This window comes from Marmota flaviventris, chromosome 2 (genome assembly GCF_047511675.1).
Source record: "Marmota flaviventris isolate mMarFla1 chromosome 2, mMarFla1.hap1, whole genome shotgun sequence".
In the NCBI taxonomy this organism is placed as follows: domain Eukaryota; kingdom Metazoa; phylum Chordata; class Mammalia; order Rodentia; family Sciuridae; genus Marmota; species Marmota flaviventris.
Window position 1 is genome coordinate 30,159,342 of NC_092499.1, and position 23,800 is coordinate 30,183,141.

At 44.0% G+C, this 23,800-nt stretch overlaps 1 protein-coding gene across 1 annotated transcript in view; it reads left to right on the top strand.

Moving 5' to 3' along the window:
* Nucleotides 1-9,385: 9,385 nt before the first annotated feature.
* The window catches only part of Dpf3 (double PHD fingers 3), a 249,781-nt gene continuing 235,366 nt past the window's right edge, over nucleotides 9,386-23,800 (top strand). The window contains exon 1 of the mRNA XM_071607396.1: nucleotides 9,386-9,417. Coding sequence (XP_071463497.1) covers nucleotides 9,386-9,417 — 32 coding nt within the window. The remainder of the gene's footprint in view (nucleotides 9,418-23,800) is intronic.

Sequence of the window (23,800 nt, forward strand, 5' to 3'; positions counted from 1 at the left end):
GCCAGCCTCCCCCAATCCTGGATGCTGCTGCTTCTGTAATGAACTTTCAAAAAAAGCAAATCTTTTCATTTTCACACCTCGATTAAAATCTTTCAGTGTTGGCTGATTGTCTCCCAGATAAAATCCCAGATAAAATGTCTCTTAGTGTTGACATCACCTCCATGTCTCTCCAGCTTTTTCTGTCTCAGGTAACTCCTGCAATTACCTTCCCATCAGAAGGATCCCTTAAAATCACAATATCGTTTCCCACTTCTCTGAAGGGGCTGCTATCTCTGTAGCAACAGAGGTCATTTGGGATTCAGCTCTGGGGACAACCCTGACCTTCTGGTGTGGTTGCTGCTTCACAGTGCGGAAGCTCTGCATGGTAACTGCCTGCTTACCCCTCCCTCACTTTTTGAATACAATCCCTTTAAAGGTGAGGATCATCTTAGTTCTCTTGGTGTCCTCAAGGCCCAGCAGTAGGGAATCTACAAATATTTGCTGTATGAATTAGCTGTTGCTAGGTTATCATTTTGGTCTGGAAGGCCTCTTACCCCTTGGCTTATTTCTAAGGTCTCCCCACGCAAGGCCCAAACTAAATGTGATTTTCTCCACAAAACCTTTCCTGTTCTCAGTGTTTGAACTACTCCCTCCCTCCACCGAGGTTCTTTGACATATATCACTTCTCCTTTGTTTTATTCTAATGTGTGAAAATCTCAATACCTTGAAACCTTGAGAATTCAAAGGAGTAGATGCATCCAACAAATGCTCAAGGATGTATCTGTTGGGATTGTGGGCACCAGGCTTGGCAGAAGACCTGCTGGGGACTGTTCATTCCTTCTAAGTCTCAACAACTAATTCCTGTACTCACTTGGAGGGCTGGGCCTACTATCTTTATTCTCCCTCCAGATGGACGGAAATTGCTTTTTTGAAGGTTGTTTCCATGTCTGGTTTATTTTTATTTCGCCACCTGTGCCTAGCACAATGCTTCCCTCCAAGAGACCCTCCAGTGGTTGAATGAATGAATGAACTGTTAGTGGGAAGCCGGGAGCATCGTTTCCATTTGATTCTCACCTGAAATAGAAGGTGTCATAGGCCTGACCCTAAGAGCATCTCCTGTACCTAGAACTTGGGGGTGGAGTGTGCTTTTGAATACTGTGAAGGGAGTGACAAACCTCTCTGCCCACATCCCCCAACGTGAGAGAAAACCAGGTTGCAGTTTGTTGTTGTTGGAGGTGCTGGAGATCAAACCCAGGGCCTGATACATGCTAAGCCAGTGTTTTACCACTGAGCTGCATCCCAAGCCTCAAGTCATGGTTTTGATGATCCATTTTCTCCTCCTCCTCCTTCTTCTTTTTGTGGCAGGACTGGGAATTGAACCCAGTAAGGTTCTACTGCTAGGATATGTCCCCATTCCTTTTATTTATTTATTTTTAAATTTTGAGACAGGGTCTCACTAAGTTGCCCAGGCTGGACTTGAACTTGTGATTCTCCTGCCTCAGCCTCCTGGGATTACGGCATGCACCACCATTTCCAGCTGATGCCTCACTTTCTTCAAAATGTTCCTTTTCAGTTTAGTACCTAGAACATAGCAGAGCTGGCTCTGGATCGTGGGGAATCAGCCATGACCAACAAACTGCTGGCTATGCTGTGGATGAGCAAGGGATTAAGGGTAAGCTTGTTCTTGTTTTTAAAACCCAAAACTTTTAAAAACCTAAAACTTCTAGAGTTCTTGGAGCCCTTTAGGAAATGCATTTATTTTGGATGGCTTTTGTGGCACTCTTCCTCTTTCAGACAAACCCTTTGGCTCTCTGGGAGGCCTGTGCCTCCTTCTGTCTCTGCTTCCTCACACTTAGTTTTGCTTTTAAAAAGATGTGCTAGAGGCACTGGGGCTATATAGCTCAGTGGCAGAGCGTTTGCCTCACATGTGTGAGGCAGTGGGTTTGATCTTTAGCACCACATAAAAGTAAATAAATAAAGGCATTCTGTTCATCTACACTATAAAAAATTAAAATAAATAAATAGTAGTGGCACACGCCTGTATTCACAGACAATTGGGAGGCTGAGGCAGGAGGATTGTGAGTTCAAAACCAGTCTCAGCAAAAGTGAGGCGCTAAGCAACTCAGTGAGACCGTATCTCTAAATAAAATACAAAATAGGGCTGGGGATGTGGCTCAGTGGTCCAGTGCCCATGAGTTCAATCCCCCGCAAAAAAGATGGGTACTTCCTATGGAAACACATCTTCCTTGCTCATGAGTGGGCATTTCCTCATACCTTTGACTTTGTCTATTGAAACAGCCTCTGAACAAAGTGAGTAATGAAGATGGGTCCCCCTTGTGGTTTTGATTCTTGGGTCCCTGGTCGCCCCTCAACGTTCCTTTAGATGGGTGTCATTGGGCACACTTGAGCTGGGCCAGTGAGTTTTGTTACCTGTTATCATGGCTGAATTAGAGAAAGCAACAAAGGATGAATTGATGTGATTGAGAATGGTCCTTACCCTTTTTTCCTCTGGTCACACACACTGTCTAGTGTACTGTATATAATAGAAATACAATCAGAGCCATGTGTATAATTTGAAATTTCCTAGTAGTCACAGTAAAATTAAAAAAAAAAAGGATATAGGTGAAATTAGTTTTAAAAGCATTTTATTTAATCCAGTAAGTGTAAAATATCATAGTTTCAGGGACAAAAGGTAGAGTGCTTGTCTAGCATGTAGAAGGCCCTGGATTCAATCCCTAGTACTGCCAACGCCAAAAAACAAAGCAAAAAGAGGTAAAAAGACTTATTATTAAAATATGAGGGCTGGGGATGTGGCTCAAGTGGTAGCACGCTCGCCTAGCATGCGAGCGGCCCGGGTTCGATCCTCAGCACCACATACAAACAAAGATGTTGTGTCCGCCGAAAACTTAAAAATAAATATTAAAATTCTCTCTCTTTCTCTCTCTCTCTCTCTCTAAAAAAAATATGACAAGGTATTTGTCTTTTTTTTTTTTTCTTGGTACTAAGCCTGTGAAATCTGGTGTGTAGTTTACACTGACAGCATCTTTCCATTAGAATTAGTCACATTTCAGTGCTCAGCAGCTACCTGTGGCTCATGGCTCCTATATTGGATAGTGAAGCTCAACACCCTTTAGGTGAGGTGGAGAAGTGATTTTTTTTTTTTTCCCTGGGTCCATTCTGCCCTCCAAATTAGGCTGCCTAATCAGAAAAACCAAGATGAAAGCAATGGAGTTCAATGGAGTATATTCAAACATACAAGTATCAATAGAGCTTTAGAAAATGCTTCTATTCATTCATTCATTGTGGTGCTGGGAATTGAACCCAGAACCCAGAACCTCACATAGGCTATAGGCAAGTACTCTACCACTGAGAACATCCCTAGTCCCACAAATATGATTTATGAATCTTTTTTTTTATACCAGGGATTGAACTCAGGGGCACTCAACACCGAGTCACATCTCCAGCTCTATTTTGTATTTTATTTAGAGACAGGGTCTCACTGAGTGCTTAGTGCCTTGCTTTTGCTGAGGCTGGCTTTGAACTTATAATCTTCCTGCCTCAGCCTCCCAAGCTTCTGGGATTAGAAGTGTGCACACCAACCTGGCCCATTAATATGATTTAAAAAGTGTTTTTAAAAACAATTTTTTTAGTTGTAGATGGACACACGTATCTTTGTTTATTAATTTATTTTTCATGTTGTGCTGAGGATTGAAACCAGTGCCTCACACATGTGATGTAAATGCTCTACCACTGAGCTACAGCCCCATCCCTTAAAAAGTGTTTTTTAATTTTTAAAAAAAATATTGTTAGGGCTGGGGATGTGGCTCAAGCGGTAGCGTGCTCACCTGGCATGGGTGCGGCCCGGGTTCGATCCTCAGCACCACATACAAACAAAGATGTTGTGTCCGCTGAAAACTAAAAAAATAAATATTAAAAAACTCTCTCTCTTAAAAAAAAAAGAGCATTTAAAAAATATTGTTTAGTTGTTAATGGACCTTTATTTTACTTATTTATATATGGTGCTGAGGATCGAACCCTGTGCCTCACACATGCCAGGCAAGCGCTCTACCACTGAGCCACAAACCCAGCCCCCCAAAAGTGTTTTGATATCACAATCAGCAAGAGGAAAAATGAAACTGGGTAGATAATTTCACCTTTTGTGTGTCCTCTTTTTCAGATTCCCTATATTCTTTATGCCATCAGGAAATTAAGTTTTTCTATAAAAAATAATAATCAATTTGTATTGAGAACTTGCTACATATTGGACACTTGATGTATTACCTCACTCAATCCTGCAATAGCCCTATGAAGTAGGGTTTATTATTATTGCCATTTTTTTTTTTTACATTTTTAAAATTTGTTCTATTTAGTTATACATGACAGCAGAATGCATTTCAATTCATTGTACACAAATAGAGCACAACATTTCAATTCTCTGGTTGTAATGATGTAGAGTTGTACCATTTGTGCAATCATATATGTACCTAGGATACTGATGTCCATCTCATTCCACCATCTTTCCTTCCCCTTACGTTTTCCCCTCCTTACCCTCCCCTTTGCCTAATCCAAAGTTCCTCTATTCTTTTCATGTCTCCCTGCATTATGGATCAGCATCCACAAATCAGAGAAAATATTCAGCCTTTGTTTTTTTTTTTTTTTTTGGTTGACTTACTTCACTTAGCACGATATTCTTCAACTCCATCCATTTACCTGCAGATGCCATAATTTTGTTCTCTTTTAATGCCGGGTAATATTCCATTGTGTATATAAACCACAGTTTCTTTATCCATTCATCTATTGAAGGGCATCTAGGTTGTTTCCACAGTTTAGCTATTGTGAATTGAGCTGCTATAAACATTGATGTGGCTGCATCACTATAGTATGCTGATTTTAAGTCTTTTGGGTATAAACCAAGGAGTGGGGTAGCTGGGTAAAACGGTGGTTCCATTCCAAGTTTTTTTTGAGGTATCTCCATACTGCTTTCCACAGTAGTTGCACCAATTTGCAGTACCACCAGCAATGTATTTCTTTCTTTCTTCCTTCCTTCCTTTCTTTCTTTTTTTTTTTTTTTTTTTTACTATGGATTGTGGATTGAACTCAGGGACACTCAACCACTGAGCCATATCCCCAGCCCTATTTTGTATTTTATTTAGAGACAGGGCCTCACTGAGTTCCTTAGTGCCTCACCATTGCTGAGGCTGGCTTTCAACTCACAATTCTCCTGCCTCAGCCTCCCAAACTACTGGGGGATTACAGGTGTGCTCCACTGAGCCCGGCTGCTTGTATTCTTTTTTTTTTTTTTTAAGCACTCTACTGACTAAGCTATATTCTCAGCCCTGATCTGTAATCTTTTTTTAAAAAATATTTTATTTACATTTTAGTTTTCGGCAGACACAACACCTTTGTTTGTATGTGGTGCTGAGGATTGAACCCAGGCTGCACCCATGCCAGGCGAGCGCACTACTGCTTGAGCCAGCCCCTGCTTGTATTCTTGATAGTTCCCATTCTGACTGGAGTGAGATGAAATCTTAGAATAGTTTTGATTTGCATTTCTCTAATTACTAGAGATCTTGAACATTTTTTTCATATATTTGTTGATTGCTTTTATATCTTTTTCTGACAAGTGTCTGTTCTGTTCCTTAGCCCATTTTTTGATTGGGTTGTTTGTTTTTTTGGTGTTAAGTTTCTCAAGTTCTTTATATATCCTGGAGATTACTGCTTTATCTGATATGCGTGTAATAGAGATCTTCTCCCACTCTGTAGGCTCTCTGTTCACATCATTGATTGTTTCTTTTGCTGAGAAGAAGCTTTTCAGTTTGAATCCATCCCATTTATTGATTCTTGATTTTACTTCTCGTGCTTTAGGAGTTTTGTTAAGGAAGTTGGGGCCTAATTTGACATGATGAAGATTTGGGCCTACTTTTTCTTCTGTTGGGTCTCTAGTCTCATTCCTAAGTCCTTGATCCACTTTGACTTAAGCTTTGTGCACGGTGAGAGACAGGGGTTTAATTTCATTTAGCTGCATATGGATTTCCAGTTTTCCCAGCACAATTTGTTGAAAAAGCTATTTTTTCTCCAATGTATGTTTTTGGCATTTTGTCTAGTATGAGATAACTGTTTTTATGTGGGTTTTTCTCTGTGTCTTCTATTTTGTACCATTGGTCTACATGTCTATTTTGGTGCCAATACCATGCTGTTTTTGTAACTGTTGCTCTGTAGTATAGATTATTACCGTTTTTTAAAAATATTTTTTAAGTTGTAGATGGACACAATACTTTTATTTTATTTATTTTTATGTGGTGCTGGGGATCAAACCCAGAGCCTCATATGTGCTAGGCTAGTGCTCTCCCACTGAGCTACAACCCCGACTCCATTATTGCCATTTTTCAGAGGAGGAAATGGAGACATTCAAATTGATAAGGAAACTTGTCCCACAGTAACCCAGTTGGTAAGTGGTGGGTTCAGGTAGGTAGATACTAGAGCCCATCCTTCTACCATAGACAGCGCTGTTAAATTTTAGAATCTAATATTCTCTAAAACTCTGTTCAAAGTTCCTGTATTCTTTAAATATATTTACTCTTTTGAGCATTCTGGCAAGAAAATTTGGATCCTTTTTATCTATCACATAAAACCCAATGTTAAATAGTAACCTTTATGTCTCAGAATTGACAAAGGATGTATTTAAATGTCATTCTTATATTGACAGTTAAAATGATATTCTAGCCTCAGTCCTTTTTAGGAGTAATAAGAACTAAATTGCTAAGGCTAACCTCAAATTTGCAATCCTCCTGCCTGAGCCTCTGGAGTTGTTGGGATTATAGATTCATGCCATTGCACCTGGCAAAATTTACTATCTTTAATTCATTATTTTTCAATTCATATTGAAATTATTTTACAGTTAAATGTTTTAAGTTCTACATTAACATTTCTCAAGGTGATCTTTTTTTTTTTTTTTTTTGGTTGCTGGATTGGGTGCTGGTACATACTAGGCTTGTGTTTTACCATCCACCTGTCATTTAAGTGTGCCAGGTAGTTGGGGATTATGTTAGTTTCTTCATCAGGATCTTAATACTAAAAGTTATGAATATTCTTAAAGTATGTATTTTTTGTTTAAGATGTAATATAATTTTTTTCTCTTCTCCGATTAAATTATAACCTCATTCAGGGTAGCTTGTACATTTACTACTTCCTTTGTATTTAAAAAAATTTTTGTAGTTGTAGATGGACAGCATGTCTTTATTTTATTTGTTTATTTTTATGTGGTGCTGAGGATTGAACCCAGTGCTCTACTCTGCCACTGAGCTATAGCTCCAGCCCACTTGCTCCAACCCACTTCCCTTTGTATTTTAATGTTTTTAAGACATGTACATGTTGTCATCTTCCTATCTGAGTTTCTGTGCCTTAATATCTTTCAGAAGTTGGTGGGAGTTCTGACTGATGCTTTAAACTCATATTTTCTTTTCTTTTTTTTTGGGTGGTGCTGGGGATTGAACCCAGGGCCTTGTGCATGCCAGGCAAGCACTCTACCAACTGAGATATATCCCCAGCCCTAGTGCTTGCTTTTTAAATTGATGTCAGGTCCTTCCCAGCCAAAGTACAGGCTTTTGAACCAATCCCTTGACAATTAATGAGGAAGGAGTTTTTCAAACCTTAATTTTAGAAAAGAAGATAACTTTCCAAACTAATCTCTGTGAAGGTATACAGAGAATTTACAAAGAAGTCTATTGAACCTGGGGCTGGGGTTGTGGCTCAGTGGTAGAGTGCTCGCCTAGCATGCATGAGGCACTGGGTTCAATCCTTAGCACCACATAAATGTAAAATAAAGATATTGTGTCCACCTAAAACTTAAAAGTAAATATTAAAAGAAAAGAAATCTGTTGAACATGGCTCTACTACTAACTAGGCAGAGAGAAAGAGTGATAAATTTCAAGTCTGTTATAAACATACTGACTCAAGTCTCATTTTGCTAATGTATCTAATGTACCTGACTCCATACATTAACCCTAATGTATGGAGTTGAAATTTGAAAGTTCTGGGATTTTTCTTTTTATTCATTGCCTTGGGAGGAACAAAAGGAAGCTAGAGTGCAGAGATGTGAAGAACTGGCAATTTGGCAACTCTTCTTTTTACCCCTCCCCCTACGATCTTAGCTGTTTGACCCAATTAAACAGCTTTGGGATGGTAGCCAGACTTCTATATGCTAAGGAGTCTCCTGCACAGTGATTTAGTGCGATTTCATCCACTTGGGGCTTCTTGGGGGCATCTTTGCCCCTGGAAGCCTGACTTCGCAGAAGTCTTCCAATTTTGTCAAGGGGTCGCCAGTGAAGAGTTGTCACTGACTTGAAGCAGACAGACTCTCTGGATGCCTGGAGTCACGTAGGATTATTCATTGGCAAATTCTTTTCACCTTCTATCTAAGTAGTGAAAGGTGACGCCAGAATCTCAAGTGCCACTCCCCGAAAGGGACTCTGGCAACACCCAGTCCAGGTTCTACAACTTCTGCCTAGTTCCTCGCTTTCTTAGTAGCACAGACCGTTTTCAGAAGTTGCCTTAAATCTTCCTTGTCCCTAAACCTAAAGGTCAGATCGCCACTTCGCAGCCAGCTCTCCAGCGGGCCGGAGTCTGATCTTTTCGGAAGTTTCTGGTGAGGCTGGGGAACTGAAGCGGAGGTAGCTGGGGACCACGCCGAGTGACCACCGTGAATTACGTAACGAAATCTCTGGCTGCAGAAGAGACAGAACCTGACACTGAGACATTCCAGGGGGAGGGGAGTTGCTGTTCTGGAGTCGCCAGGGTCAGTGGCTGCAATTCCAAGAAATCCGGAGAGGAAGGTGGCTGAGAGAAAGAAAACACTTCGGGAACAAGAATATTTAAAAACCGCTGGACCCAGAGCACTAGCAAACGGCAGGACACGTGTAGTAATTTGTTAGAGGAAACGGCAGCCTTCCAACTTTTGCACTGGAACACGGGGGTTTACCCTTCGGGGGATTAAAAGTAGTGATATGCAAAGCCAAAAGCAAATGAATGGGATTCAGTGGTTTGTTAGCAATATGTAAATATTTCTATACAGGAGCGCAAACTCTCCGCAGTTATTTTAAAAAGTAGGGACTCAAACCAAGCTAGAATACTCTCCCGTGCATTTCCACTAGTCCCAGTCGGAAAAGGAGCTGCTAGCGCGGTACTTCCCCTTTAAGACCTGCTAGCTCTCGGGCTCTACAAAAGGGAGTGACCTCTGGGCTTTGACAGCTCCCCTAATAACTACCACCGCGGAGGCCCCGCCCATCTGGCGACCAGCCGTGCCGATTGGCTGGCGGGCCGGTATCCCGTGCTCTGATTGGTCCGCCGCTTCCCCTGAGCGAACCTTTAGAACTCTGAGACAGACAATATTCTGTTACATTGTAGCAAAATGGCGACTGTCATTCACAACCCCCTGAAAGCGTAAGTAAGACTAAAAAATGTACATATTCCGCGTGGTTTCAATATGAAAAAAAAGGCGCCTTCTGCGTGCCGAGCGCTGCCAATGCTCGGCGCTTGCAGGCGCCTCCAGCCGCGGCGGGGCTTCTCTCTTTTCTTTCTGCTCTTACTTCTTCATCTTTTTTTTTTCTCCCAGAGCGCAGAAATGTCAGGAGATGCAATTAACAAAAAGAAAATTGTTACATTTGTGTTTCTACTTAATTGGCGGACCAAGACTGCGAGCGAGAGAGGGGTTACCAGCAGGGGAGCCAGGCGCTCCAGCGCTTTACAGCTCAGGGGGTCTTGGGCAGCTCTGGGATTGCACGGTCCCCCGAGTCCCCTACCTCGCCGGGCGACGAGTGCCGCGCAGGCGACGGCCAAGAGGGGACCGAGCGCCGGGCAGGGGCTGCCTCGGTGCACTTGGATGAGCCCTGGCCTCCGGAGCCCGAGGCCCCCGCCCCGCTGCTCGGACTGCCGGGGAGAGCGGACAAACCGCGGCGGCTCCGGAGTTTGCAGGGCGCTCTCTGCCTTCAGATCTCTGGCGGGGAGTTTGTGCAAACCTTCCGGAGTTGGAGGACCGCGGGGGGAGCAGCGGGTCCCGGGAGCCCCGGGGCCCAGGTGGTTGCCCCGGGCTTTTCTGCCCTGGCGTCCCTGGATCGTGAAGGCGCTCCGGGCGGTCGCCGGTGTGTCTGCGTATTTGTGGACAAACTGGCTGTAGTAAATTAACGACTCGGGTTAACTTGGGGTTGATTTGGAGGCTGGGTAGCTGCAGGTCTTATGAATGGTGTTCTTTCCTCCTCTAGGTGAAAAGCCGAGGCGGGCGGGGAGGCGGTTTGGGGCTCCCCATCCGAGCCGGCTGCGTCTGCTCGCGGCCAGAACTAGGGGCAGGTGCCTCCGGCCGCCTCGGGGAGACTTTGAGAGGACGCCCAGATCCCGGACAGAGGGAGGCGGGCTGGGCGAGGACTCGCAGGGGCCAGTCCCCGGGCCCGGTAGCCAATTCCTGCTTGCTTTCCTTCCTTCCAGTCGGGGGAACTGTTAAGCCGCCAAGTCCGCTTGCGATCGCGGAGCCGGGGGCGGCCTCGGAAAACTAGTGTCGCTGTGAAAGGGGTGCTATTGGCAGGAACGTTGGCGGAGGGTGGCTCCTACTGAAACGCGGCGCGACGTGGGCTCCGGGGTCAGCACCCCTTGGACCAGGACTTCCCCGCCGGATGAAAGCCCTCTGGCGAGGCGAGGGGGAGGTGCGGATGGGTGTTTGGTGCCGAATTCTCCCCGGTGTGTGGCGGTCGTTGACCCCGCTTCTTTTAACTCTGCACATTCGCGTCCTAAGCCCGGGCTCCTACTGGAGTTGAAAACCAGGTTCGCACCGGGGCGGCGGTAGGGGGCATTCCTAACGCGAAGGAACGCTTAGAGAGAATCGGACGTGTTTACACCAGCTTATCTCCCACTGGTGATAAGGAAGGGGGTAGGAATGTCCCAGGTTTCCGAGGAGATTGGAAGCTGAGGCTGATCAGAGGGGGTTCTGATCCTGGCTTCTGTTCTCGCTCGAAGCTCAGATACATTGCACTTGAACGCCACAGCGTTTCACCCAAGAAAGAAAATGTTTTATGGCAGAATAAATGGGCGTAACTTCGCCGCATCCTAGCTCCAGGTCGCTCGCGCCGCCTCACCGCTGATGCTGGGAGTTTCTACCGAATCCACAACTGATTTGCAATTCCCTTATTTCCAGCCGAAATCACATATTCGGGCTAGTGCCACCTGGTAAACTCAAGTTAGAAAGATCTATTTCGCATGTGCGCAGGGTTTCCTACTGGGAAAGCCATACCCTTGTTGCCGGGGAGCCGGCTTTACGCGCGGGCGGGCGCAATATCTCTACGCTCCAGTGTTCCCTTGCTCACTCCACTTTTTTTTTTTTTTTTTTTTTAAACCACGGAAGGCTGCGTGTTTGGGGAGGATGGGGTAAGTAAGGAACAGAGAAGCGGGAAGAAGAGGGCCAAATCTTGGCTGGTTAGTGGAATTAGTTCTGAAATATACTTGCACTTTGTATAATTAGAAACAGTTGCAGTGTGATGTATTTGTAATTCTGTATTGACACATGCTAGCACACATGCAACATGCCTGCCTGCTTTTTTCCAGGTGGGAGTTGAGTGGTCATTTATAATTAGCTGTCCCTTTTTGCATCCCAACCCCTCTCCCCTGGGGGTGAGGGGTGTAAACAATACCACCCCCGCCACAGCCGAGCTTTTTGCGCCCTGATCGGTTTTTAAACTCCTTACGCAGGAGTACACACGTTGTTACTGGGAGAGCAACACCATCTGCCTTTATTTTATAGAAACAACTTGTTTAATAAAACATCTTATATATTTCATTTGTTTTTAGAAGTTGCTGATCAGGAAACAAAACACACGTGAATAAATTATGCATGGGATAAATTAGAACAAAGCGCAGAGACACATCAAGCCGAAGGGATGGATGGTGGTGCAGGGAGGAGGGGGAGCCCGGAGGATGGTTTGGAGCGCTATGTTTTTATCCTCATGTGTCCCTCCTGACAATGAAACGGAGCTCAACGACATTAGCATTTTCTCTGTGTGCGTTCTGAATCTCCCCCTCCTTTAAAAAAAAAAAAAAAAAGCCATCACCACGGTCGCCCCCTACAGAAACTGGTCGCACAAAGGTTTTCTCTAGGATTGGGATAAAGTAGCTTTAGTTACTGTGCCGCTCAGGTTTCATGCAACACCTATGTAGAGCTCTGTCTACTTTAAGTATGGACTATTTTTCATTAGACTAGCTTTTCCCATGCGGCACATTCAATAATATAATGTAGCGATTTGGGCGCAATTGGATGGCACAATTTGACCCTCTTAGCTTTAGGGGTCTTCCTTAGGGCCCCAAGCTCCCGAAGCTCGCTCGCTCTCTCTCTCTCTCTCTCTCTCTTTAGCAATTTGGTTTTTTTCCTGGTTGTCTTTGATCTCCCCTCAACTCCCTTTCTTTTTCCTCCTTGTTGTACCCCGCACCCACTTCCTCTCTGAAGCTGACAGCCTAGCTTCTCTTTCTGTTGTGCCTTTAACATCTTATTACTGCCCAACAGGGTGTTAGAGGCAGAAAAAGGAGCTGCCTGGACTGATCAGATCACAAAGGGGACGCAGCAGGTGGCCCCATAACCAGGCAGTCACATCTGGACAAATAGAATTTAAAAGCACCAATGGACATGTATGATGTGTAAATGTGTATGATGTGTTATTTAATTTAGCAACTACATTATCTGAGCAAAGATGTGTGAGTCAACCTCATTTCTTACATACATAAGCAGGCAAGGGATATATGGAGAAATATGAATTTGACAAAGGTCTGTGTATAAATACAGGTAGGTAACATAAATATGAATTTGAGGTCTGAGTGTAAATTAGTGGCATAGCATGTTGTATTCTGGTTGATTTCTGCATACCAAGGAACAATGCTTTCCATGTAAGTTCTAATCTTAGTATTCTAGTTTAGGTAAATCATCTTCCCCCAAATCTGCAAACAACACTTTAAACAATTTACTCTATTAGTAAGTTATCAAAACTCTGGTTTGTCTGCACTTAACTGGGAATGTCTGCCACCTTCTGCCAGATTTGATTATGCACATATGTATCTATTATTATAACTGCCTGCTTAGGAAAAGAATAACTGTGATTATGATTTAATTATTCTGTATGAACCAATAGGGGTTTACTTCAAGTTAACTGTTTCTTTATAAAGAATGAGATAAATAAGCTATTTGAGCAGGTTTATAACTGTGAAATACATATACATAATTGTATCAAAACTTTCTTTTGTAAGGAGTTACCCTTGCTTGGAGGTATGTGTTGATATGCATGTTTTATTATTGAGGATACAACTTTGAGAGGTGTAAATACACTTACTTAGCCAAGGTCATGTTTACAGCTGGATCTCAACTCTTCATTTCTTTGTCCATGCTCTCATCTGGATACAGTGTATTCTAAGCTAGAGTGTTTTTTATGCCTATGAAAGTTAGAAGTCAGACCTCATTCTTGTTGTGGCAACCAGTTTAGCTGTCAGAGAGGAAGGGGTAGGGGACCACATTCCTGGTCCTAATCTCTTGGCTGTTTCTGTGGGGTGGGGATTGTGGGTAGGTACTAAATGGAGAGCAATGGGGTTAGGACTCTGTGAACTTGTAGCCTTTTATGGACAGTATTTTAGCCTTTTATGGAAAAGGACCCTCAGATATTTCAAGCCAGCAGATGCCTGAGAAACACCTTCTCCATCCGCCTCAGGTTTGATACAGTAAAAAAGCTCCAGATTCTCCAAACTTCATTAGCGCACATTATTTTCCGGTGGGATGAATGTCTTGTTTTGATGAGATGCTTGTGAAGGAGATTAATTTCTGGCAGGACACAAGTGGAGGCATTGTCATAGAGTAAACCTCTGAAAATAGCCTGGCTTGCAGACCTCCTAGGGGACATGTGAGATTGCCAGTGGAATGAATGGGAGCTGCCCAGTCCCAAAAGGTGGGCTGGAATTCAGAGGTGACTTTGTTGGACATTTCTCATCCTCCTCTGACTTTTCATGGCAAGGGGGCTAGATTTTTGGATACATCTGAGAAAGTCCATCATGTTTCCAGCTGTTTTGGAGATGTCTGCTCAGATCAATGCAAGAACTACAACGTCACCGTCAGCATGTTTTGTTTTAAGAATGGAAACTGAGGCTGATGTTCCATATTTTGAAGCGCTGTCATGCTGAATGCAGTGGCAGTGGGGGCTGGGTCATATAAAGGCTCCAGAATCCAGGTCTGTTTATTATCCCAACCTCTGCAAAGTAACTTTTGTGGTTTTTGAGTGTTTTGAAAGTCACTAGAAGACAGAAATGGAGCCAAATGTGGCAAACCTCTGGCCAAAAAAATCCCACAACCACTGAAATATTTTTTACCCAGCCGCGATTTTCCATCAGGAGTCTTATGTAAGCATGACCCTAGTTTTAAATAGTCTTTAAATATGAAGATATTTAACAAGGGAAGATAAAGAGTAGCCTGGGGGTGGGGAGGGAGAGAAGATGGATGAGTGCATAAAATCACTGTGTGGCCTGAAACTCTGAAAAGTTGATTGTTTAACTGCAGAAGAGGCTGATCCATGGCAAGTTCCAAAGTTTTCTAGTGGTCAGAGTGATTGGGGAAGGATGAGGTGTTGTAGTGTTTTTGTGATTTGTTTTTCTTAGTCGTCCAGTTCCTGGTGTTTCACAGTCTGTCAAACCATATGGATGAATGGAGCTAGCATCATAAAACTGTCACCCAGGGAAGGTTTTTGAAGCCTGTGATTTGCATTAGAGTTTGAAAAGCAGTGGTTAAGAGGTGTTGGTGGGGGAGGGGGAGGGAAAGACATCTAGAGTGTGGAGAATTTCTCGGGTGTGTGTTTGTGAATAGTGGTAGTGGCCGGTGAGTGGCAAGGGAGGAGACGGGGAGGCTTGAGGCGGCTTGGGAAGGCTAAGCTTCAGGGGCTGTGTTTGGAAGCAGGGAGGGACAAGGGGATTAGGCTCAGAGCTCCTAATAATGGGGTTCAAATAGCCCACATTGAGTCCTCTACCACCCAGGCCTTGATTCTGAGCCTGGGGAACAATAATGGCACATGTCCAATCTCCCTTTTACCCCCTCTCCTCCCTCCCTGGATCTGGGGACTGTGGTCATCTCAGGTTGCTATGAAATGATGAGTTTTTTGTTGTTATTCACCTTGAAAATCTGCTGTTTGTATTATCTGCGATTGAAAGCTCCACCAGAAAGTTTTTTCCATTCTTAAACTTTCACCTGCCACCAGCGTGTTCCAATCTCAAACCCTGTTCCCTTTGGTGTCCATTTCTCACCAGCAGCTGGTCTCTTGTAGCTTTGGTGACTCGGGAGTAATGGAGGAGAACCAATTCAGGGAGAGAAGTCCAGAGCCTCAAGATCTGCCCTATTGCCAACTTGCTCTGTGATTTTGGATGGTCTGAGCTTTGTATATTCCTTGTTTTTAAGATGAGGAGAATGAGCCAGGTACAGTAGTACACACCAGTGATCCCAGCAAATGACTCAGAAGGCTGAGGCAAGAGGATTGTAAGTTCGAGGCTAGCCTCAGCAACTTAGAGATCCTGTCTCAAAATAGAAAAGAAAAGGGTTGGGGTGTAGTTTAGTAGTAGAGTGCCTCTGGGTTTAATCCCTAGTACTATGTATGTGTATGGTGGAGTGGATAGATGAAGAGGATATACTTTGACTGTCAAAATTCCTTTCAAGTCAAAAACTTCCTGGTTCTTTTTGTGGTTGATTAGAACAGGGAGGAGAGGTAGCCGCCAGAGTTCCCATTTTTTTCTTTTCTTTCTTTTTTTTTTTTTATGGTGCTGGGGATTGAATCCAGGATCTTGTGCATGCTAGGCAAGTGCTGCACCACCAAGCTGCATCTCCAGCCCCTTTATTCTTATTATTAAAATGTGGTTCTCAAGGGAAGTTATAAGACTGGGAGACACTTGCAGTTTCCTCTTTTTTGGCTCAGTCTTGCCACAAGATTCTCCCACTTGGGGTTCTAACCTGGATGGAAATTCCTGAACCAGAGGGCAGGTTTTTAAGAATGTGGGCTTTTCTTCTGGTTCTTTCTTTCTCATTAGCACCCCAACCAGAGTCTGTTGAGAGAAGAGAGAGGAGCTGGAAGACCAGTTGGCCTATTTTGATGTTTAAAAGTGCTCAGATAGTGTTTTTAGTTGTGAAAAAGACTGGAATTACCAAGAACATTTGTCTTCCTCCTCCTCTTCCTTCTTCAGGCATTTGGGGAGAGAACTGGGGATGTAGCTCCCTGATAGACCACTTGCTTAGCATGTGCGAGGCTCTGGATTTGATCACCAGCACTGAAGATTAAAAAAAAAAAAAAAAAAAATCTTGGAGGGAGACTTGCTTCTTCATCATGGCACCTATTCTAGTTAACACAGAAAGGAAGTGCTCATTTATCTTCTGTGTGGGAAGCTGCATGATCCTGGCTGTTGAGGGAGCTGAAGTTAGTGAGCCTGTACTGATGTCTCGCTGAGTGTCCTCTAGGGTTCCTTATGTTATTGTTGAAGAAATGGAGGCACCCAACAGACACACAGGGGCTCACTAGCACTGTGTATCTGTAGTGTCTAGGTTGGAATTTACTGCCTCCCCTTCATTGACATGGCTCCAGAACATTCCCAGATTCCACTGAGGGATTATTATCAGGCTTTTCTTTGGTTGAAAACTCCCTTGGCAATTTTATGCAAGTCTAAAGAAGGAAAGCAGGGTTTGCAAAAATCCATCAGAGAATGCACAGAAGCCAGTTTGTAAATTCTGAGACTTAAACTGAGAGAAAACCCATATCGAGAGAAAAAACCCATAATGGTCACCCTGTCCTTTGGCAGAGAGAGGCATCTCCTTTATTTTAAAAAACTGTGGTAAGATATGCATAACATAGAAGGGACCATTTTAGCCATTTTAAGTGTACAGTTCAGTAGCATTAAATAAACTTGTAATGTGGTGTAACCATCACCACAATTTCTAGAACTTTTATTTATTTGTTTATTTTTTTGTGGTATTGGGGATCCAACCCAGGGCCTTGTATGTGCAGTGCAAGTGCTCTATCATTGCTACACCTCCAGTTCACCCATCTTTTTAAATGTTATTTTTGAGACAGGGTCTTCATAAGTTGCCAGGGCTGGCCTTGAACTTGAGATCCTCCTACCTCAGTCTCCCCAGCAGTCAGGATTACAGATGTGCACCCAGTTCATTTCTAAAACTTTTTCATCATTTTAAACAGGAACTCTATATATACTCATTAAATAATAACTCTCTGGGCTGAGAGTATAGTTCAGTGGAAGATGCAAGTGCTTAGCATATGTGAGGCTCTACATTTGATCCCCAGTCCCTAAAACAAGTAAGTAAACAACTAAAAGCTTCCCCATTCTCTATTTCCCACAGCCTCCTAGTAGTACACACCATTTTGCTTTCTGTCTCTGTGAATTTCCAAGTATTTCACGTTAGTGGAATCCTACAATATTTATCCTTTGGGGTCTGGCTTATTTCATTTAGCACAATATCTTCAAGAGTCATCCATGTTGTAGCACATATCAGAACTTCATTTCTTTTTAGTGTGTGTGTGCGCACATATGCACATACCATGTTTTGTTTATCTATTAATGGACACTTGGGTCAATTCCACCTTTTTAGCTATTGTGAATTAAGTTGCTATGAATATCGATGTACAAGTATCTGAGTCTGTTTTCAATTCTTTTGGGTAGAGGTATAGGTTCATTTTTGGACTCTAAAATTAAAACACTTAAAAGAGTGCTAATAGCATTATAAAATTCAACCTTTTCACCATTCCTTTTGTTGATGTATCACTGTTTTTTTTGGGATAAATACACCATGAACTGGGAACCCAGAGACTCCCTTCTCCCATCTCCAGACATGCCTTCCCCCTTGACCTGCCTTTCCATGAGGGTGAGGACTTCTTGTGGGGTTCAGGGCTTGAGCTGGGGAGGTTCCAGGGACTGAGCATGGGTTGTTTACCTGGTGAGCTTGGAGTGAAGGTTCCCTGGCCAGATGGAGGTGTGTTACCTGGCAACAGGGGAGGGAGGGAGGGAGGACCACCTGGGATGTCTGGACAGCTGGAGAGTCCAGAGTGAGGGGGAATGCTTGCCTGTCTTTTGACACAGTGAGGAGAGCTGCATTACCTTTCTTCTCCCTTGCCCTGCCCCAGCCCTGTTTACTCAAGGCCCAGATGAAATAATAAATGCAAAAGCATTTCAAAAGGAGGAAAACTACAAATGTGAGGTGTTACTGGGAAAACTAAAAAAGTTTTCTGTAGCTGACTGAGACCTTTTTGGAGAGTCACTGAAGCCTAATCTACTAAACATTTTAAAGATTGAAACGAAAATAAGTGAAACATTTCTGGCATCACGTAGCAGGTCCAGTCATGGTTTCTCAAGAAACACAGAACTGCTCTCCCAGCCACATGCCAGTAGCTCTGGGATTTCAGTAGGATTTTCCCACTGTCCGGGTTGGAAATAGGTGAGCAGACAAGCTCAAGGGAAAATCCCTCATTTTACTTCCCAGGTCACGCTGAGCTGAGTCCATAAGGAGAGGCTCACGCGGTAGAGAGGAACGCTTTTCTGTGAACTTGAACTTGAATCCACTACCAGTCTCTGGCTTGTCCTTCCACCAAGATGACCAAGGTGAACTGGAGTTTGGATCTGCTAATGAATGAGGAGGGTGAACTGTTGACTACAGGAAGCTGGTGGTGGGAATGGAGTCTTTAAAGAATGTCACGGTAGGGCTCAGACCTCAGAGTTACCGGGCTATGTCTTGGTTGCCAGCTTTGGAAAAGCTTCAGATTCAATCTTGCTGCCAAGTTCCAATACTCCTTTACAGAGGCAGATGAAGCAAAAAAAAAAAAGCCATCTCTACTCTCTTATCCTCAACCAACAACTTCTCTCACCTCTTTATTTGCTGGCATTTGAGGCCACTTTGGAACTTCCTGCCCCTCAGAACCCAGAAGTAACCTTCCTCCCTGCATCTAGAAAGGCCACCAGTCTATTTCTCTTTCTAGACCCCTGCTCTTTGGTAGGGCAAAGCAAGTGCTTGTAAACCAGGGAGGGGGACTGCTCCCCTAGGCCTCTCCCAGGGAAACCACTGTTGGGAGGGGAGGGGAGAGGGGAGGCACTGGAGATGGGGGAGGGCAGGGTAGATGGGGCAGTGGGAGTGGAGAGAATATATTCTCTCCTGCTAATTATTTTCCCTGAGGACTTAGCCAATGCAGAACCATCTATTATCGTGGGAGCGCTCTATGGTAGTTCTGCCTGTGATGAATGCTAAGTGGAAAACAAGCAAGAAAAATTAACAGGCGGCTGCTTCTGTCCACCTAATTAAAATGCATATCCAAATGCATAATTCCTTATGTTTCCCCATGCACACACTCCCCTTCCAATCCCAATTCTATAGAGGAGGAAAAAAAAAAAAAAAAACCACTTTCCCCCAAACATTTCTCTTGATTATGTTTTCATCAAGGAAGAACTGAGGGTTTCCTTTAGAATAGAGAAGGACCCACTCTTTGACCATTTCTAAAAAAATATTTTTTCCCTATTTTCTTAGATGGGATCCCCAAATTCTGATCTGCTTTCTCATTTAAAATAAAAATCAAAACTTTATCTGATTGTAGAAAAAAGGAGGAAACAAGAAAAAGAAAAAAAAAAAGTGTCCACCATTTTTGCTGACCTTTCAGTTTTGTGTTAAAAGTCTGGTGTGAATCAGTGATGAAAATGTTGAGGGTCTTCTCTGTTCCTTTCCCTGATTGGCACTGTTTTTCCCAGCTCCCTTACCCTTTTCCCCACAATAAAATGCAAGCTTTTGTAGAGAGATTTTAGAAGTCAAGGATGCATCTAGCTTTGCAGATCAGGTACAGAGGAAAAACCCAGAAGCGTCTCGTCTGGGGGTGATATCAGAGATGCCAGACATGGAGTATGTAAGGAATCAAACACGATACCTCTTCATCCTTATTCTTCCCTGCTCTTCCATCTGCCCAGCTGATCATTTTCTCCCTCTCCAAAGAACAACTTTATTCAGCAGTCATAAAATATTTAATAAAACACGAAACTTAAGTCACTGTGTTCAATTCACTGTCACAGCCATCTCTGTGGCACAACCCCCTCCCCTGGCCAGCCCACCCCCTCCCGGAGCCCCTTGCCTGCCCTCCACAGCAGCCCCAGCTGTTGATTTATCAGGGCTGGCCGCTCAGCAGTGCATGGAGATTGCTTTTAATTAACTCTCTTCATTTTTCCCAATCTTCAGGGAGCAGCAGCCATTTAATGATTTTAATATTTTATCTGGATTTATATCCGCCTTATTTGTTGTTTGACTTCCGCATTTGTTCTTCCTGAATTGCTTCCACATTGATATATTTATTTGCCCCTTTCCCTGTCCCCAAGACCTTTCCAGAGAAGGGGTGATGGATTCCAAAGAAGGCCATCTCCCCAAGCTTCCTGACCTGCCCAGTATTGGCCTGTGTGATGGTTTGGGTTGGAAACTTTGGCATAGGAAGCCCATTCTCATCTGACTCTTGGCTGAAGGAGTTTCTGAGCTTTTCACAAAAAAAAAAAAAAAAAAAAAAAAAAAAAAAAAATTCTGAATTTTAGAAACAGGGGCCTCTTTTTGTGTTTGTAGCCTCCAAGGAAGTGAGCTGCCCTGAGAATTGGTTAAAAACTGCTTCCTGGGGTTGTAGTTTGAGGTCTACCATTCGGCTTACCCCAGCCTTACAGAGTTCAATGGTTTTGTCTATTTATTTATTTAGTTACATATTTATTTATTGGGGTGCTGGGGATTGAATGCAGGGCCTCATGCTATCTATTTATTTATGTTATCTATCTATTAATTTGTTTATATGATGTGCCTTGCTATGTTGCCCAAGGTGGCCTCAAACCAGCAAGGCTCAAGTGATCCTCCTTCCTCAGCCTCCTGAGTATCAGCTGGGACTATGTGCAGTACCACTATGTTAGGCATAGTGGGATTTTTGGAGCTGCTGCCAAAGGATGGCTTTCATCTTAATGCTGCTGTAAGTGCCTTTAGGTAGGACTGCGGTCTGCTCAGCAACTACTTGGAAGTGTCATTGTTGGCATGACCTGAAAGAGGAAGTGAAGAAGCTCCCTGAAGCTGCCTCCTCCTTCAGCTCTCAGCTCCCCTTCTCCTGCCTACTCCTCAGTAACGGGCATATGGCACACCTGCTCAGTTTCCCCTCCTGGCCTCCTTTGGTTTGCCAAGTCTGCTCTTTTCCCCAGCAGTTCCAGAGAGGTCCAGCAGACAGGCTTACGTGGGAGCTAGTTTTCAGAGCCAACGTGTCCACAAAATGCCTTTTGGCATCTTGGTTTGGTGATGTGTCTTCAGGGTTACCCGTTGCTAGGCAACTGCCAACTAAAGTTTGAGCCTGATCTGGGGACTGCAGTGAATTGCCCTCAGTGACTTGTAGCCACATTTAAGAACTTCAATTTGCAGTATTGGCTCTGGGAGCAGGAGGCAGGGAAGACGTTCTTCTCTGTGCCCTAGGGAGAGAGGTATTGGTCTTTAAAGTCTGGCCCAGCGCCTGGCGCACAGTCAGTACATACAGATGTTTGTTGGGGTGACGAAGATGACAATCCTGAAAACCTACATGCCCTATCTTGTGTTGGTACTGAGTTATATGCAGGAGACTAGGGATTTGCGGGGGTTGGGGGAGGTGGCTTCTATAGTGCACTCCAGCGTCCAGGGTGCTATTGGATATTTCGTTTTCACCTTTCCTTAAAATCACAGACCCCTTCATGAATCCTATGAAAGTCATGGATCATCTCCCAGAACAAAAAAATGTACCTAGGGCTGGGTGCAGTGGTGCATTACTATATCCCAGTGGCTTGGGAGGCTGAGGCAGGAGGATTGTGAATTCAAAGGTAGCCTCAGCAATCTAGCAAGACCCTAAGCGACTCTGTCTCTAAATAAAATTCAAAAAAGGGATGGGGATGTGGCTCAGTGGTTAAGTGCCCCTGGGTCCAATCTCTGGTACCAAAAACAAACAAACAACCCCCCCTCAAAACAAAACAAAACAAAAAAACAAAAACACTTAGGTACGAACCTCTACAAACCCTTAAGGAGCCCCTCTGTGGATCCATGCAGATACACCAGCTCGAGGGCAAGCATATGAGCATGAGAGATGTGGGTGAATTTATTATTCCGACCAAAGGATGCTTTGTACCCCCCACTCAGAGATAGTCCCCTCATCCCCTTCCCTGCTGTCTCACCAAAGTGCCTGTGGCTCCTATAGGCAGGCCATTTGAGTATCCTGCGGCCCCAGCCTGACCCCTGGATACACAACTGCCTACTCATCTCTAGATAGTTCAAATGGTCTACTCTCCGGTGCAACCCTTGCTGACCCTCAGGTAGTACTGGTCACAGCTGCCCTCGGCCCTGCAGTCTGTGCAAACCCTTCTCTCAAGTATAGAAATGCTTGATTGTGGTTGGTTGCAGCATAAGGCTCTGGAAAGCAGGGCAGTGGCTGCCTGTGCCTTTCTCTCCCCAGGGCCTAACCTAGGAGACATTTAATAAATATGTGTGGAGTGACTGAGTGAATGAAGCCAGCAGGCAGCATGCTGTTCTGCGCACCTAAATTTGCCCTTAGGGTTGACATGTTTCTCATTCTCTCCTTTAATGGCAAGAGTTTGGAAAAAGGCAGCAAAGATTTCTCCCCAAAGATTCTTCAATTTCAGGTGTCAGGAAACTTGCCTGCATTTAGGAGGCCCAGCTGTGGGACAGGGCAATGTCACTCATTCTAACCCCTTGTTTCTTTGTCTGTTTTTTTTTTAGGTACCAGGCATTAGACCTAGGGGCACTTAACCACTGAGCCACATCCCCAGCTCCTTTTATATTTTATTTAGAGATAGGGTCTCGCCAAGTTGCTTAGGGCCTTGCTTAGTTGCTGAGGCTGGCTCTGAGTTTTTGGTCTTCCTGCCTCAGTCTCCCAAGTTGCTGGGATTACAGGCATGCACCACCGGGCCCAGCCTAACCCCTTGTTTCTTGACCACAACATCCTTGTAGATCTGAACAGCTTGACTTTCCCCCTTTGGTCCTGAGAAGTAAAGACAAACCCTTTTTCTTTTTAAAAAAAATTTTTTTTTTTATTATTTATTTTTTAGTTTTTGGTGGACACAACATCTTTGTTTGTATGTGGTGCTGAGGATCGAACCCGGGCCGCACACATGCCAGGCGAGTGCGCTACCGCTTGAGCCACATCCCCAGCCCCGACAAACCCTTTTTCTTTGCTTTCTTTTAGGGAATAAGTAACCTAGGGTTTGTGAATAGCTGTCCACAAATTAACCACATTTATTTATTTTTTTATAATGCTGGGGATCAAACCCAGGGCCTCATGCATGCTAGGCAAGCACTCTATTACTGAGCTTTATCCCCAGCCCTGTTTTTGGTTTTCAAGATAGAGAAGACCAGCATGTCCAATGCTGATAGCTTCATTGGACAAGGAAACCAAAAGAATGTCCTGAGGTCACAACAGTACCTTTGTTTCTCATTTTGGGAGGGACACTGGCCTGTCATTATGATCTTTTCATGTCCTCTTACTGTGCTAACACCCTCCAACCCTCTCTGTGTGATGGGCTATTTGGAAGAAAGTACCACTCTGGAAAGACCCTGCTCTGTGTCTGGAGGAAAATGAGCCCCTGAGAAGGAGATGGATTCCAGAGTCAAATTTTAGTCCAGATCTGCTAGATCTCCTTCAATGTGGAAAGCCAAAGGGAAAAAAAGAAACTGCTGACGGAGCCCCCGATAGAGGCTGGAGTAGCAGAATTGTACAAAAATATCTGTCAATTCAGAAAGGTC